Source organism: Hypanus sabinus, chromosome 28 (assembly GCF_030144855.1).
Source record: "Hypanus sabinus isolate sHypSab1 chromosome 28, sHypSab1.hap1, whole genome shotgun sequence".
In the NCBI taxonomy this organism is placed as follows: domain Eukaryota; kingdom Metazoa; phylum Chordata; class Chondrichthyes; order Myliobatiformes; family Dasyatidae; genus Hypanus; species Hypanus sabinus.
Genome location: NC_082733.1, coordinates 13,078,689 through 13,096,194, shown reverse-complemented (window position 1 = coordinate 13,096,194; position 17,506 = coordinate 13,078,689). Strand labels below are relative to the sequence as shown.

General features: G+C 43.6%; 1 protein-coding gene across 1 annotated transcript in view; it reads left to right on the top strand.

The window, feature by feature from the left end:
• Positions 1–14,934, top strand: part of LOC132382338 (transmembrane channel-like protein 3) — a 197,271-nt gene extending 182,337 nt beyond the window's left edge. The window contains exons 17-22 of the mRNA XM_059952466.1: positions 597–707; positions 809–934; positions 2,861–2,939; positions 3,036–3,078; positions 7,113–7,362; positions 14,115–14,934. Coding sequence (XP_059808449.1) covers positions 597–707; positions 809–934; positions 2,861–2,939; positions 3,036–3,078; positions 7,113–7,362; positions 14,115–14,934 — 1,429 coding nt within the window. The remainder of the gene's footprint in view (positions 1–596; positions 708–808; positions 935–2,860; positions 2,940–3,035; positions 3,079–7,112; positions 7,363–14,114) is intronic.
• The last annotated feature ends 2,572 nt before the right edge of the window (positions 14,935–17,506 follow it).

Genomic DNA, 17,506 nt, shown 5'->3' with positions numbered 1-17,506 from the left:
ACCCCTTTTATTATCTCTGCCCTCTTTCCTTCTCTGCAACTTCATTCTTGTTTCATTTCTAACTTCTCCCAGTTCTGATCCTGAACTGTCAACTCCTTCTCTCTCCGCAGATGCTGCCTGACCTGTGGAGCATTTCCAGCAATTTTTTTCTTTATGATAATTCCACACTTATTGTGCTCTGGGATTCTACTCAAGAGAAGGGGATGACATTTCTCTGACCATGAAATTAATTGACCTTGATTCTGCCCTTCAACCTTGTGCTTCTCATACAAAACAGATCAGTCTTTGTGCTCTACAGTTGGTATTGATATCAATTAACTATACTTCTTACCAGAAAAAAAAACTGAAGGTTTATAGTTAAATATGACTCGTGGAGATTACTTCTTGGACACAAGCATCCCATTTTGCAGCCTCAGCACTGTACAGTTACCTGAAAACAGAGACTGATGTGAATTAAAAGCATTCAGTTTCCTGTCCCTGTCCTTCAACACACACCGTTGTTGAGTTACGCTCTGTATTAGGTGTCGTTATTACCTCTGGATGTAGTCAGTGATATAAACTGAGGAAGTTTTACTGTTCTGTGTTTGTTCTCCCAGGTCTAACAACTTCTACCTAGCCATGACCTTGTTCATGCTCTTCTTGTGTATGCTACCAACAGTGTTTGCCATCGCAAGGTACAGGCCATCCTCGACCTGCGGGCCTTTTAGGTAACATACTTTGTAAAATCATGTCTTACTTTTAAAAAAAGACTGTTTTAATAAATACCATTGAGGCAATATTAATTCAGATTTTGGATTTTTTTCACCAGTGGCCAAGATAAAATTTATGACATTGTGTTTGAGACAATAGTGAATGATTTCCCTGGCTGGTTTAACACGGTGATGGGTTATGTCACCAGTCCTGTGGTGGTTCTGCCTGCTCTGCTTCTCCTCTTGTAAGTACAACATCACTGACGGTGATTCCTCCACCTGCCCCACCGTGCTTCTTTCAGAACACCTACACCTCCCTGATTTCTTGTTACTGGCTGAGGAGAACTGAAGTAAATTTTAACTCAAAAGCTACAGGAAGGATTATTAGAAGCGATCTATTGTAATGTAACACTTGTGGCTTCTGTTATATTCTGTAACAGGCAGGAAGGGAGTAGCAGAGACTCGCATTGCCACCGCACATTCAGCACCTCAAAATGTTTCAAAGATGTTCCAATGGCGCATCACTCTTGAGGTTGGACTTTGAATATGGGAAGGGTAATGAACAGTCTTTACACAGCGAGGTTCTGCAGCTAACAATGAAACCAATACCAGACTACCCCGGTGTTAAAGAGTCACGGAAGAATAATTATTGGCCATGATATGAAAGGGAGAAATGTGGCTTTACTTAATTTCTCATTTGAAAGATGGCATCTCCAACAGTACTACACTCAAGTGTTCAGCTTCTGATTAGCTCGCAAAGACTCAGGTGCCAAGTCTGATGCTCTTTTTATGGTTATTTTGTGTAAAATTGGATTTCAGTTACAGTGAATATTAATGAACACTGTGATGGTGAATGGTGGTGAATATTGGTAGCTGAGGTAAAGCTGTTTGAAGTAGGGGTGTACGCCGAGCTTGGCAATTAGCCTGCAGACATTTCATCACCAGTCGAGGAGAAGTCCTCAGTGTTTCTCTCCGGGAGTGCTCACACTTATACAGGCCAGGACCGAGCGAAGGGGTGGGGGGTGCCGATGTAAACACAAGCACTCCCCGAGGGAAACGTCACTGACTGCGCGCTGATGGTATCACCACTGCTGGTGATGAAACGCCTGCAAGCTTGGTGATTGCAACGGCTTCAAACATAATGGTGAATGCTGCAGTCGCAGTACAAGTGTAAACAGGCATCTTCATAAGTTTTCCATTGGGACAGTCTTGGGACTTATTGCCACATTGCCACTCAAAGCAGTTCCTGTTGTATCAATACAGTTGTTGGAAGTGTAATATACATACTTCATACAAAGTACAGCCATGAACGAATAGGGATCAAACTCCTGCCATTGTGGATGGTGTCCATGGGCTGACTTGCTTCTGTCCGTATACATGACCAGCCTACAGATACAGTTGCCATGCACTTTAGATTATCTGCCACTGTACAAAATGAGCACACCTATCAGCCTCCATAAACAAGGTCATAGTATTACAGGTGGAACACGCCATTTGGTTCACCTTGTCCAGAGGCACCTATCTGATTTAACCTTGTGTTCCAGCACTTGCCCAATAGCTTTCCACACCTAGGCAATTCAAAAGCTTATTTACACTTCCCTTCAATGTTGTCAGCCACTCTGCTTCCATCATTCTCTCAGGAAGGGCATTATGGGTGAAAATACCCCCTCAAATTCCTTTGAAATCTCTTGCCCCTTATCCTAACTCTATGTCCAGTTCAACCCTAACGTTCCACGTGCCCAAAGTAAGTTCAATATGATTTGTGACCAGAGCAAATCGAATATTCCTCATGGCGAAGGCACACCCATTCCTCCCTAAGATCAATATTTCCAGCATTTTCACCCAAATCAAAACAATGCTCCCCTTAACCAAGGTGTTTATGCTCTTCCACGTGGCAAAAGCAAGTCAGGCACCCCAATGACCAAAACATTACCCACTAACAGTGCTCCCTATAATCAAAGTATTTTCAGCCTTCCACACAAGCAGGACCTGCCGAATGCATCCCACAATGAAGGCGTGCCCCAGAATCCTCATGACAAGCACATTGTACATACAGTATAGTAATGTTACAGTCCGTCAAGGAGCTAACACTTATAACAATTGTCTAAAACCATTCCCTTTTTGCTACTGATACATTCTTGTTCAATGATTAGTTCTTTTTCTCCATCCAGTATGCTGATCTATTATCTCCAATCAATCGCCCGCTCACTGAAGTATACCAATAATCAACTCAGGATGCAGCTCCAAGTTGTATGTACATTATATCAGATCCTTAGCATGATCTTACGTGAGTAAGTTTCATTGGAGCAGAGGAGAACTGAATATTCAGGTCTTTTCTACCTACAGGAAAGAACTGAAGATAAGAAGAAAGTATTCCAGATGGTAGCAGGTAGGAGAATCTCGCATAACCAATAAATTGTTACATAATTCCACAAAACAAGTTAAACTGGAGAGAAATTACATTGAACGTGCGTCAATTCTATATTGTGGAGATGTTACCAGTTACTTCCAAAACGTTCATCTCCTCTGTACTAACTAGAATCTCAATACTTTTGATGGGCGTGACAACATGAGGTCATCTTAAAGTATCCTGCTTGTTAAGAGAATTGGTCCTTGAAATTACTTTGACTGAAATGAAATTGGAATTTAAAAGTAAGTGTTCTTATTAGTAATGATAACTATGAACTATTTGGAGGAGATTTGGTATGTCACCAAAAACACTCGCAAATTTCCACAGATGTTCTGTGGAGAGCATTCTAGCTGGCTGTGTCATCGTCTGGTATGGAGGGGATCGAAATAAGCTGCAGAAAGGTAAACTCAGTAGGCTCCATCGCGAGCACTACCCTCCATAGTATCCAGGACATTTTGAAAGAGCGAAGCTTCAAAAAGTGACATCCATCATAAGGTACCCCAATATCCAGGTCATTCCCTGGATGGTACACTCACACACAGTCACTGTGATGAACAGGTCATGCCTTGGATGGTACACTCACACACAGTCACGGTGATGCCCTGGATGGTACACTCACCCACAGTCAAAGTGATGCCCTGGATGGTACACTCACACACAGTCACAGTGATGAACAGGTCATGTCCTGGATGGTACACTCAGACACAGTCACAGTGATGCCCTGAATGGTACAGTCACACACAGTCACAGTGATGCCCTGGATGGTACATTCATACACAGATACAGTCATGCCTTGGATGGTACACTCACCCACAGTCACAGTGATGCCCTGGATGGTACATTCATACACAGATACAGTCATGCCCTGGATGGTACACTCACCCACAGTCACAGTGATGCCTTGGATTGTACACTCACATACAGTCACATTTATGCCCTGGATGGTACACTCACTCACAGTTACAGTGATGCCCTGGATGGTACCACTCACACACAGCCACAGTGATGAACAGGTCATGCCCTGGATGGTACACTCACACACAGTCACCGTGATGCCCTGGATGGTACACTCACACACAGTCACAGTGATGAACAGGTCATGGCCTGGATGGTACACTCACACACAGTCACAGTGATGCCCTGGATGGTACACTCACACAGAGTCACAGTGATGAACAGGTCAGTCCCTGGATGGTACACTCACACACAGTCACAGTCATGCCCTGGATGGTACACTCACACACAGTCACAGTCATGCCCTGGATGGTACACTCACACGCAGTCACTGTGATGCCCTGGATGGTACACTCACACACAGTCAGAGTCATGCCATGGACGGTACACTCACACACAGTCACACTCATGCCCTGGATGTTACACTCACACGCAGTCACCGTGATGCCTTGGATGGTACACTCACACGCAGTCACTGTGATGCCCTGTATCATACACTCACACACAGTCACAGTCATGCCCTGGATGTTACACTCACACGCAGTCACTGTGATGCCCTGGATGTTACACTCACACACAGTCACACTCATGCCCTGGATGTTACACTCACGCACAGTCACCGTGATGCCCTGGATGGTACTCTCACACACAGTCACTGTGATGCCCTGGATGGTACAATCACACAGAGTCACAGTGATGCCTTGGATGGTACACTCACACACAGTCACAGTGATGAACAGGTCATGTCCTGGATGGTACACTCACACACAGTCACACTCATGCCCTGGATGGTACACTCACACACAGTCACACTCATGCCCAGGATGGTGCACTCACACACAGTCACAGTGATGCCCTGGATGGTACACTCACACAGAGTCACAGTGATGCCTTGGATGGTACACTCACACACAGTCACAGTGATGAACAGGTCAAGCCCTGGATTGTACACTCACACGCAGTCACTGTGATGTCCTGGATGGTACACTCACACACAGTCACAGTGATGAACAGGTCAAGCCCTGGATTGTACACTCACACGCAGTCACTGTGATGTCCTGGATGGTACACTCACACACAGTCACACTCATGCCCTGGATGGTTAACTCACACACAGTCACTGTGATGAACAGGTCATGTTGCTGCCACCAGGAAGGAGGTACAGAAGCCTGAAGGCACACACTCAACGATTCAGGAATGGCTTCTTCCCCTCTGCCATCAGGAAGGAGGTACAGAAGCCTGAAGGCACACACTCAGCGATTCAGGAACAGCTTCTTCGCCTCTGCCATCCGATTCCTAAATGGACATTGAACCCATGAACACGACCTCACCACTTTCTTATTTCTATGTTTGCATGACTTATTTAATTTAACTTTTTAATATATCTATACTTACTGTAATTCATGTTTTTCCCTATTATTATGTATCACATTGTACTGCTGCTGCAAAGGCAACAAATTTCACAACATATTAAACCTGATTCTGTTGCTGAATCCACTTGATTACCGTAATAGCTTGTTCACTGGGGTATTTGAAGAAGGAAATTTGCCATCTTCATTCTTCCAGAATCTCAGTAATATTGTCCTTTATTAAATCCCTAGCCGCAACATCTTTTGTGGTAAAGACTGATGTAAAATATTCATTTGGTAGCATTGGCTCTGTGAATAGGTTTCTGTTTTGGTTTTCAATCAGCCTTACTTTTCCCTTATGTACTTCACACACTAGTCTTTTCTCATACTCTTCTGCTGTTTTTTAATCATTTTCCAGCTGAATTTTCACTAATCCATCTGGTTTACACTTTCTTTGCACCTGTCATTTGCTATTTTAATTTCTATCTTTTTCACCAACCAGAGAACTCTGGCTTTAATATTGTCACCCTTCTTCACCATGGGAATGTATCTTGCACCATCTCTCCCATCAAACCTTTGTTTTCCATTGCTCAATTGTAATTTTGTGTGCCACCTTTTGATTTCAGTTTACAGTGCCCACCCTATTGAAATTTGACTTCCTCCAATTGACTATATCATCTTTTAAATGGTCTTTGTCATTTTCTATAGCTATTCTGAACTTTACGATACAGTATTATGATTGCTGTTTCTCATTGATACTTGCCTGCTAAGCCTGGGCCAACTCTCAGGACCAAGTCCAGCTAAGGCACTTCAGAACCTCTCCTGCCCTGTCTGTTACTAACCCAGTTATATGTAGAAGGGGCTACTGCTCTATGACTTTTGCATATTTATTTCCTTACAGATCTGCTTGTCCTCATTTTTCTTCAGATATCAACCTGTAGAATAGCCCCAGTGATGTAATCATACCTCTGTTTCACATGGATGATTATATGAATTGGGCACAGCACGGTAACACTGTGTTGAGAATTGATATAATTGATGCTTTTAGATTTTTTTTTCTGGACTAGATAACATCAAGCAACCAGAAATTTCATATTGTCCAAAGTAATTCAAGCATCAGTCTGGAGAAACACAATTACAATGAGAATGTGGTTCCTTAGGGTAATGCGGTAACCAGAGAGCTAGTTAAAGCTGTTAGTATTTATTGAAACACTTAAATCATTTATTTCAGAAGATCGCATTTTGGGATAAAATATAGATGTGATTTCAGATGGTGCTTTATCACTGTATCATGTTTGGGAGTGAAATAAGGTGATTTTTGATGTATGGTTCCTAAATCTGTCTTGTTTCCCTCATGTAGTCAATCAGTCAATGGAGATCAATTGCTACAGTTGATCATAACACCATTATCATTGTCAGGATGGTAGAGGTGAACCAGATGGAATCTGGCCTTTTATCCTCTCACAAGGATATGAAAAGATCTTTACCAGCAATTACATTTAGTGCAAAAGCTGGAATAAGATCAGGTAACACTGAGAACGTGGACAATGTGAACTGTCAGATCTTCCACACTGTCAACTGTAAACCAACAAAGTGTCCACATCAAGCCTGAGTTAGGGATTCAAGCTTCTGAGAGCACACCATTCTTCAGCACAATCCTTTTTCAAAGTTTTGTTGGCTTAATTTCTAAAAACCTTTCTTCTTTTACAGCAAGATTTCAGCACCTGGAGGAAGGTCACAAGAAATCTGAGCATGAGAGTGACGCCACAAGCCAGGAGTCCTCCATTCAGTCGTCGCCCCGGAGGAATGGGAGCATCATGAACTCTGACATCCCCAACAGTGCAGGGACTCACATTCGGAGCATTTCGCATCAGGTGGATTGTCCTGCCAGTGCCCCTCGGGGTACTAATCTAGCACAAAGCCCAGCTGCTAGTGTTGCCCAGAAACACTTCCCCCAAAGGTTAGAGTGCTCTTTCTAAACTGCTCCTCATCTTGTGCATAAATTACAAAGAAGAACCTTGCTGAGGTTCTTTACAAAGTCATTACGTTTTGTGTGAATTTAATTTTAAATTTTGCTTTATATTTGTCTTACCCTTTTCTCGAAGGAATGAACTTCAAGCTTGCGGCATCAGCGGTTCTGGACAACAAGAAATCAGGTCATTTACAGTGTTGCCTCTTACTTTAATCCATGAAGGGTGGGGTTACCACTAGACACCAGTGCACTTCACTGGAAAATCAGCAGATGAAGTGTGAGCCCACCCTTCATAGGGAGATGTCAGACTTATAACCCAAGTCTTAGTGGAGGAGCAACCCAAACAAATCAATATACCGATTGGACACTAAGCACGGTGGTGGGGGCGGGGATTGTTAATCCTGTATGACATGCTTTTCAATCCAATCCAAACACAATGTTTCAAAGTCAAAGAGTGCATTCGGCCTTTTATTAAGAAACTAGTAAAACAAACAATCTTGAAGCAATAAAAACTAATGAAACTAAAACAAGCGATATAACAAAGTAAGAAATCTTAGTGTATTAAACGTACTTAAACTTTCTTCTACTTAATTAGGCAATCTTAGGTGAAGTTAAGTGGTCAATAAAAGGTGATACCACCCTGGCGCACTCCCTCACTCTACTGAACTTCATTGTCAAAGCATGAACATGTAACTAAAACTCTTCGCTTTTAGCACACGCCAACCCTCATGACTAACTACCATAATAAATGTGCAACACAAAATACACTACAGATAGAAAATAGATACATGACAGATAAGAAGCATTATACAAAAGAGGCTGAAAACGTTCAGGAAGGCAATGTTTAGGGTGTTAACTATTTCTGCTCTGGGAACTATCCGGAAATTGTGCGTTGGTTAGGTAATTATGTTTCATCAAATTTATTTTATCATCATAAATATATCTTCTTCATGAATCAATAAAAGTACAATTATTTTCATGTTACTATTTCTATAAAAGATTTTTCCTGATGTATTTAAACAAGGGTAACCTGTCACTAATTCAGCTGATAATAATCCAGATGAAGGTTAGCATATCACACAAAGGTAGCATTTTAACTATTGTTTTCTGACAATTTTAAAATCACTGGAGATTAAGGAGAAAATAGTATGAAGCCACGGAAGAGTTTTGATGTGCATTAGTCAGGTTTTGAGAAAGTTTTTAAAGCATGCTTCCTAGTGTCAATACACCAAGGGAAATTATTGTAGCTTGAAGAGCATTTGTGAACTCACCCAGTAATTGGGGGATCTGCAACAGAATTTCAATGTTGGGAGGTTAATGTTGCTGTAAGCTGCAGCTAGTGTAGGTGTCTAGCCAGAGAACTGAGGGGCAAGGGGAATTGATGGCATGCAAGGTATTAAGCAAAGGAATGGGATTGATAGGATTTCTCTGACAGCCAGCATAGATTTAGCTGTGTGACCTCCTCCTGTGCTGTAAGGAAATATAAAATGAGCAGTATATTAGATGGAGCATTTCTATTTTCAGTAATTGCTTCAACATGGTTCTGAACTATCATGACTGTGAGTTATGATGGAGAGCAGTTCAGACTGGGCAGAAAAACAGACAGCTTATTTTACACTTTCCCGGTTTTCATTTTGGTCAATATAGTGTGAAAAAAGAGACTGATTTAATTGCGGCTCCAACATCCCCAGCTTTTTTCCTGAGCCATCTTGACAAAGCCCGAACCCCCTACTCTTCTGCTGTTGGTCCTCATTTCCCCCTCCCCCCAGAGCAACAAAAAATACCAAATTTACCAATCCCAAAGTAGTAGTTACTTGAAAACAAATCAGAACCACTGAACACTAAGCCAGAGTAATCAACGCTGTATGACACACTTCCAAATAACGAATTCCCAAATCGTCAAAGGTATGTTCAATCCTTTCTTACAAAACCAGCAAAGATCTCGTATCAATAAAAACTAATGTAACTAAATTAGCGATATAGTGATCTTAGCGTACAAATCTACGTATCTAAGCATTCTAATTAGCGATATCAGAATTCCTGTTCTATATGTATTTAAGCAGTCTAATATTATTCCCAATTAACGTTCAATAAATAGTATCATTCCCCTTGGCTTACTCATTCTCCTCAAAACTAAACAACTAAGCCGAGGTGAGAATACGTAACTATACTCATTTGTTTCTACCGAGCCCCAACCCATGTGACAGATTACCATAATAAACACACCACAAAATACAATACAGACAGAAAATAGATATGTGGCTCCAACGAACAGAGAATAGATACATGGCTCCTAAACCAATCCTTTTTTGAATGCTAATTTCTCCTCTCCAAATCCCACCAACCTCAGACTCTCCTCTTTTCACCCCGCCCCCTTCCCACCCCAATACCACATCAGCTGGTCCATCTGAACCCGATGCCCAAACTTCCAAACGTCAGTCCACATTCTGGCACATTCTAGGTCCATGTTCCGACCTCTCCCATCTCGATGCCAAATGTTGAACTCCCATGCCTAGAAGATTAAACAATTTCCCAATCAGTTACTGTAATGTTGAATCAGGTTTGCGGGTCTGGCAAGTGAGACAGAAAACATTGACTGTGAATAGGTATAGTAATTCTTTATTTACAAGCAGTAAAAATTTGACCAAATAGTCATGTTCTCCAAGTTACGGAAACTACAAAGCTGAGTACTCAGCAGACGTGTATTCAACAAACGTACCTAATTAAAAGTGGGCACAGAGCATATACCTTCCCAATGGTCATGTGCACTGCTTGCCTTAAACAAAAGAAGAGAGAAAAAAACTCTCAAACGTGCTCTCTATATACCCCGGATATTTGAAACTGGACACCAGGCAGCTATCCAATGGGAAAAGCAGCTGCAGTTTCTAAACTAACCAATCACAACAGAAGCGACTTTTGACAATTAGAATAACCCATCCCTTGTGGGACACTCCATCCCTTAAAAGTTGTGAACATGATGATCCAACCCTCAGAATAGTATGCCTCTTGCAAACTCCTTAAGTTACATGTAAAACACAAGAGTACAATACCCAGTACAGTATTCCATCAGTCTCTCTGTGCCCCAAAAGGCCACCAGCCCCACCCCAGAATGTAATAGCTAATGGGATGGTCCCCCACTTAATCTTAAACACTGACTCCAGGATATGGTCAACCACATGAGTGATGTTCTCCAACCTGTCAGGAATGTAAGTGCAGCATTCTTAGCCAGTAACAGTACAAGTACCGCCTTCCTTTGCAAGCAGGTAATCTAAGGTCATAGGCATCAGTTTCCGGGACAGTCTGGCCGTACCATGCTGAGAAAGGCTATTATTCAAAACCTTCCTTTGTAATAGCTCTCTTACTGACCAGCATGGGCAAGGTGCTCCTCCAGGGCACTGGGGTGGTAGTCGTATGGCACCATATATCAACTGAACCGCCCCGTGGGAACCACGGCTAGGCTTAGCAACTGCATCTCCAGTGAGTGCCATTCAGCAACCAACAAGTGCCCCGCTTCATAAGGACAAGAAAATCTGCGGGTGCTGGGAATCTAAGTAACACACACAAAATCTGGAGGAACTCAGCAGGCCAGGCAGCATCTATGGAGATGAATAAACAGTCGATGCACAACTCCATTTAGCATTGACACAGCCGACCCAGGATACTGTTCCTGCTGACACTTGCCAGCCACCGTACACCTTGTACATTCCACCGACAGCAACATTCTGTCAGGTGGGGAATTCACTTTAAGAGTCAGGACATTCCAATTAAACAAATGGTATGTAGGGAAATACCAGCCTTTAAATCATTTACTCCACCAAGGCTATTAAGGCTCAAGTCCCTTAAGCCCAACAGCTGGTGCTAATAAAGATAGCACCACTCCTTTTATTGGAAAAACCACAAGTCAATATTCTCTGGCGGGCTACCTCTATCACAGTATATTTCTGTGGTAAAGCATGGTGGCGTTGAGTGCCCCATTTCGGTTGGGGTTTTAAATTAAGAGTGGGATACCTATGTTTAACTGCAGTATTACTCAAAACCAGTGATGCATTATGCTCAGGGGAAGCAAGCTGTGTTCTCAGGCTGTCACTGATCGTGTGTTGGGATGATAGGCTCCCTAAAGCACCCATCTCTCTCTGTTAGGTAGGATCACTCCAGTACCCTCCTCATCCCATATCTTCAACAACCAAATGGCCAAAGACTCCCAGCCAGTTATCTACACCTATCCTCTAAACTCGCTAATTCTTCAGCAGAAAATTCTCTCTCTTTTGTCTCAAAGGTGTCCATTGTACCATCCCTCACACATTCCTGATCCTCCTCTCCCTCCTGAGAGGAAGAAGCCGTGAGTCGATGCCCGCCACAGCAGGTGTGGGGGTGCATGATTACCCGCCTGGCCCATACTGTTTCGGAGATCCGGGCCAACCTCTCTCCCTCCCTTTCATCATCCAGCCAGACATCTCCATCTCCCAGCCCCACAGTAGGATCATCACCCCAGCTCATCATGGCTCAAACCTTAACAGGGTTGGGCTGTCACCCAGCTCAGCACACAGCATCTTAGTGCTCAAGCTACATAAGCTGACAAGCTGTCTCTGTATTCTTATCCTCCAGCTTTGCAACCCTACCCTGAGCCATTGAAACAGCATTATGAAGGATCCCGTGCACCCCTCATGCAATCTCTTCTCCCTCCTGCCGTCTGGGAAAAGGCTCCGAAGCATTTGGGCTCTCACGACCAGACTATGTAACAGTTTCTTCCCCCAAGCTATCAGACTCCTCAATACCCAAAGCCTGGACTGACATCTTGCCCTATTGTCCTGTTTATTATTTATTGTAATGCCTGCACTGTTTTTGTGCACTTTATGCAGTCCTGTGTAGGTCTGTAGTCTAGTGTAGCCTTCTCTGTATTTTTTTTTAATTACACAGTTCAGCCTAGTTTTTTGTACAGTGTCATGTAACACCATGGTCCTGAAAAACGTTATCTCATTTTAACTATGCTCTGTGCCAGTAGTTATGGTCGAAATGACAATAAAAGTTGACTCGACTTGACTTGACTTGATAGTGAGTCTCTCTGAATAATACAGCGCTGACTGAGATTTTCCAACTCATTCTTAAGGCTCGCTGTTGTTTTACATTGGTGTCTTACAATCACTGCAAACAGCCTGAAAGCATCCCGCCAACTATCCTTTCTCCTGGGGAAACCCAGCGATTTAAGTATGGAAAAAATGTGGTTTTCCATTTCAACCCCGGCAAAATGTCTGACCAATCTACCGGCATTCCATAACCCATCAGTAGGTTAGCAAGACGTCATCTGACCTGGGACTCTCCTGGATATTACACGTCATTATTGACCGGCATTGATTTTAATTTGCATTTTGCCATATATCCTCCAGGCACTCTCTCCAGCTGCCATGTCATCTCCCTGAATCACTGCAAGCAGAACATGCGACAGAATCTGCCGCCTATGGAAGGTTCTGGAGCAACAAACAGTCTGCTGAAAACAAGAGCTGTTTGTGGGAGGAAAGGAATTGGCTTGCCCCAGATTCTGATGCAGGGTTTCAACATGAAACATTGACAATTCCCCTCCTCCTGCAGATGCTGCTCAACCCACAGAGTTCCTCCAACAGTTTGTTGCCCCAGATTCCAGCTTTTGCTGTCTCTTATGTCTCCAGGGGATCTGGAAATTCAGCACAGCTGCTGAGATTATAGATCCATCTGATCAAATTTTTTTTGGAAAGATTGCTGTCAATAATAGTAGGCATAAAGCTCCAGACTAACATTGTGACTCTTTTACTGCCCATTCCACTGATAGTGCTTAGGACAGCCATGAAGGTCCACCTTCTCTAATGGTGTTCAGAACTTCTTCATCGCGTCAATAGCTTCTCAGTCTTCACTGCTGTCAGTCATGTACGTTCTGTGTGGAGACTCAGGAATACCATCACACCCAGATGTAGAAGGATTCTTCATTGCTGTTTCCGTAACAATTTTAATTGTTTTACCAGTCAGGGTTGTTAGCCCTGAGCTGAAACCCCCCCCCCCCAAACCTGGGGGACCGGTGGACCGCCCTTAGTCTTGACCTGTTTGGCATGGTTGATCCTACCAAGAGAGTTTTTCACCCAGAGAGTTGTGGATCTGTGGAATGCTCTGCCTCAGAAGGCAGTGGAAACCAATTCTCTGCATGCTTTCAAGAAAGATAGAGCTCTTAAAGATAGTCAAGGGATATGGGGAGAGGGCAGGAACGAGGTACTGATTGTCGATGATCAGCCATGATCACATTGAATGGCGGTGCTGGCTCGAAGGGCTGAATGGCCTACTCCTGCACCTATTGTCTATAAGAGCCAAAGCATAAAGCCCTGTCTCCAGACAATATAGCTCTCTGGGTCACTGAGGCACACAGGCCTCCAAACCATGGCGAAGTTGTGGTCCTCTTGGAGTATGACTCTTAAACAGCCAATGTGCTGTTACGATTTAGTGTAACCTGGAATGACCCAATCCTGTGAAAGAGTAGATGTTAAAATATACCTTGTGAAACAGTCCGCATCGGAGTTCTCACCCTCTCCTAACACTGACTGACACGGTAGAATCAATACTCACTCCAATAGAGACAAGTCTCAAACTGGGAAACAGGTGAATGAGAATGACCCCAGAAAATGGGAAATTAAGGAATAAAGAAAATCTTACGCCTGAGGGAATTTTTCTACTCCTGACCTCTCACTGGCATTTTTATTTTATCTTTACTGTCTCGTCAGGCGTCCAGGTCCCATGCCAGGAGCTACAGGTGGCCTTTATAGAGCAAGGCCTTCTTCTGTCCGATCTGATGTCCCATTTAGGAAGTGCATCAGGCCGCTAAGCTACTCACCAGCAGAGGGTCCCCCACAGACAATTCTCGGCCGCAGAGTCCACACAGCCCATTATATACTCGTCAATGAGCGTGGATCGAGGAAGAGGTTAATGCATCCAAACACTCGGATGCCAAAGCATTACAAGGTGGATGAGTCCAGGGAGGTGGTGGAAATGCTGCCAAGAAGCGTGAAAAGGTTTTCAGTGCACGGAGCACAGAGGGCAGATTCGCAGATGCACTTCAGCGAGGAGGAAGATGAAGAGGACATGGAACAAAGGGCATTTAGCAGGTCACCTCGCCCCCACTCGCTGTCTGATCTCCACCAGCCAACTCGCTTCTACATCGGCGACAGCAAGGACAGTCGCTTGCTGATCGGGAAGGACCTGGCCCAAATTCAATACGAGTCGTACCGTGAAGAGCATGAGTTACCGCAGGATCATGCTGCTCCCGGGACGTCAAACACCCAGCAGAGCAGCAAAGAGCAGGGTCCTGCCGGCAAGTTGAAAGTGAAGCAGAAAGCAGACCAGTCACTGACTGAATCAGACTCGCTATCTGTAGCATCGAGCAGCGATCAGCAAAATAGCAGCACCGACCAGTACATTCAGGTCATTCACAGTAAGGAGAAGGTCTTGAAATCTTCCAGTGACAAACTAACTAGGCCCAAGTTAAGAGCAAAAGTTGAACTAACTGCTGCAGAGGCTAATGAACTGATATGTTCAAATGTCTAAAGCAAAGCCTTAGTTTGCACACAAGGACAACATGTACAGAACGTGATACTGCATGGGGATTTGAGAGGGCTAATACAAGTGATGTTAAGGGGAAGTTGAATAAGTACATGAATGAGAAAGGAACAGACAGCTTTGATTGCAGTGTTTGATGATGGAAGTAGGCTCACAGGGGACAGGAACAGTGGTTGGACCTGTGGGTCCAGAGAGACAGTTACCGTGCTCAAAAACAATGGGAGTAACCGTGGCATCAGTGCAAGCTATTCAATGCTCACCCTAAGTACCAACCTTCTCAAATGTCTATTCACCTGCTGCTGGACTCCCTGGCAGCAACCTTGACAGGATTGTCCAACATTATCCTGGGAATCACCATCAATGCCGTGTCAGAATGGCCTGGGAACACTTCTAAAAGCATTTTGCTCCAAGCTAATGTTTTTAATTATTTCTGTGTTTTAATGACTTGTTTATTTTTCAAGAATTTAAATTTTATTTTCTATAACTTAATCTTAAGTAATGTTTTTTCAATAATGTCTCCGAATGTCAGAAGCATTAGGATGTTGTTCAGATCAATGACAGCTTGAACAGAAGGCAGAGCTCTGGGGCTGAAGGCCGCAAGGTGAGCCATTCCCAATTGTCCCATGAGTTTACAGGTGTAGGCGGATTTTCCAGGAGGTGCAGTCTGGTCCAGTAGTTCTCTAAGAGAATATCTAACCTTTCCAATTTCTTACAGGGCACCTATCAACATTTTGAAATTGATTAGAGAATGCTAACTTGACATTACACACTCTTACACCACTAGGGCTAGTTTCAAGGATAAGATCAAAATATTATCAATACAAATATACTCCTTTTATCAAAAAGCTGAAATAAAATAGAAAGTGTTAGAAGTTCACAGCAAGGCTTGACAGCATCTGTGGAGAGAGTTAATAAATCAGGTAAGTGATATCTTTGCAATTCTGTCACTTTCTTTACCCTGCCTTCTGCTTTCAGAGTTAGAAAGTGACCAATCCCTCGACGATGTTCTGGTTCATCCTTCCATCCACACCAAACCTCAGTCCCTCCTCCTTTCCTGTCGTCCAAGCGGTACAAACTCACTGCAGGGAGTGAAGCAACAGTTTACTTCCGCTAGTTCCAACGAGGCATGCTGTAGTCAGTGCGCAGTGAGCTCCTCTGGGGAAAACTAGCAAAGACTGGGTGACCACTTCCATCCAGGTGCCTGTAATTTTCCAATTCTCGCCCACGAATTGTCCTCCACTTTTTCAGCTAAGTCCACAAATACCAGAAAACCTGCAGGTGCTGGAAATCCAAAGCAACACACACAAAATGCTGGAGGAACTCAGCAGACCAGGCAGCATCTATGGAAAACTGTAAACAGTCGACATTTTGGGTCGAGACCCTTCATCAGGACTCCTCTTCCTTTCCAGTCCTAATAAAGGGTTAAAAAGTCTACTGTTTTCCATAAATGTTGGCTGGCCTGCTGAGTTCCCCCAACATTTTGTATACGTTGCTTCAACAAAGTCCAATCCAATTTCCAGGACAGGCATCTGATCTTCTGGCTGGGTTCATTGCATTGATTACACTGCTCCACAGTCAGTGACTCCCAAAGCAGTTGCTGTTTAATTGCAATGCACAGGGTAGCTGTGTCCGACTTCCATGCCTGCACGTGGCAGGAGGGAGTTGGGCATCAGGTGCTGGTAAAACTTTCCTCCTAATCTGCTGCTGGACTCAGGCCACATCCATTTTGAGCTGAGGGCCAAGAACTTTTCTGTCTCATCAGCTATCATAGTGCAACCCTTTACATTTCACTACAAATGACAAATGTTACATACCCCATAACTGGGTCACTTACCAGCAAAGATAGAGAGGTCCGTTGAAGTCTGATGATATGATTTTTAATGGTATTTATTGATAAAAATACACAAAAATAATATCAATGCAAACATACATATAATATACATCGTCAATACTAAATTTAAAAGCGCAGATTTAATAATAATCAATAAGAAATAGCTCTATCATTGTCTAGGGGGATAATGTATTGTCCAATGGAAATATAAAAGTCACTTTAGTTCATTCAAGCTGCAGCTTTTGGTTGGAGAGAGAGACAGATTAAAACTTGCCCATTCCTTTTATGATGTCGATCCTTCGAGAGTCGTTGGGGCTGATTTCTCCTTTAGACAAGCCGCCTTCAGTGGTAGGGCCTCAATCCCGGGGCAACGGGAAAGGACACATGTGGGCCCTCCACCGGCTATCGCTATTAAACGCCGTCACGGAACTTCTAGCGTTTCTCCTGGTGCGTGTCAAGGGCTGTTCCTCAGACCCTCTTTTATCCTGACTTACAGGGTCTCAGATGTCAATCAGGGTGGAATGATGCCACCCCCCAACCAGCCCACGCTGCCTGAGGGCTTCCATGAAGTACAGTATTCAATACACAATCCCGTCTCCAAGAGACAATGACCTGTTCCGTGGCTTTGTACCGCTGGGGCCAGGACATTCCAAACGTCTCTCTCTCATTTCCTGGGTCTCCTGACCTGACTTAATAGCGATCTTGCAATTCTCAAAAGGGAGTGGGGGG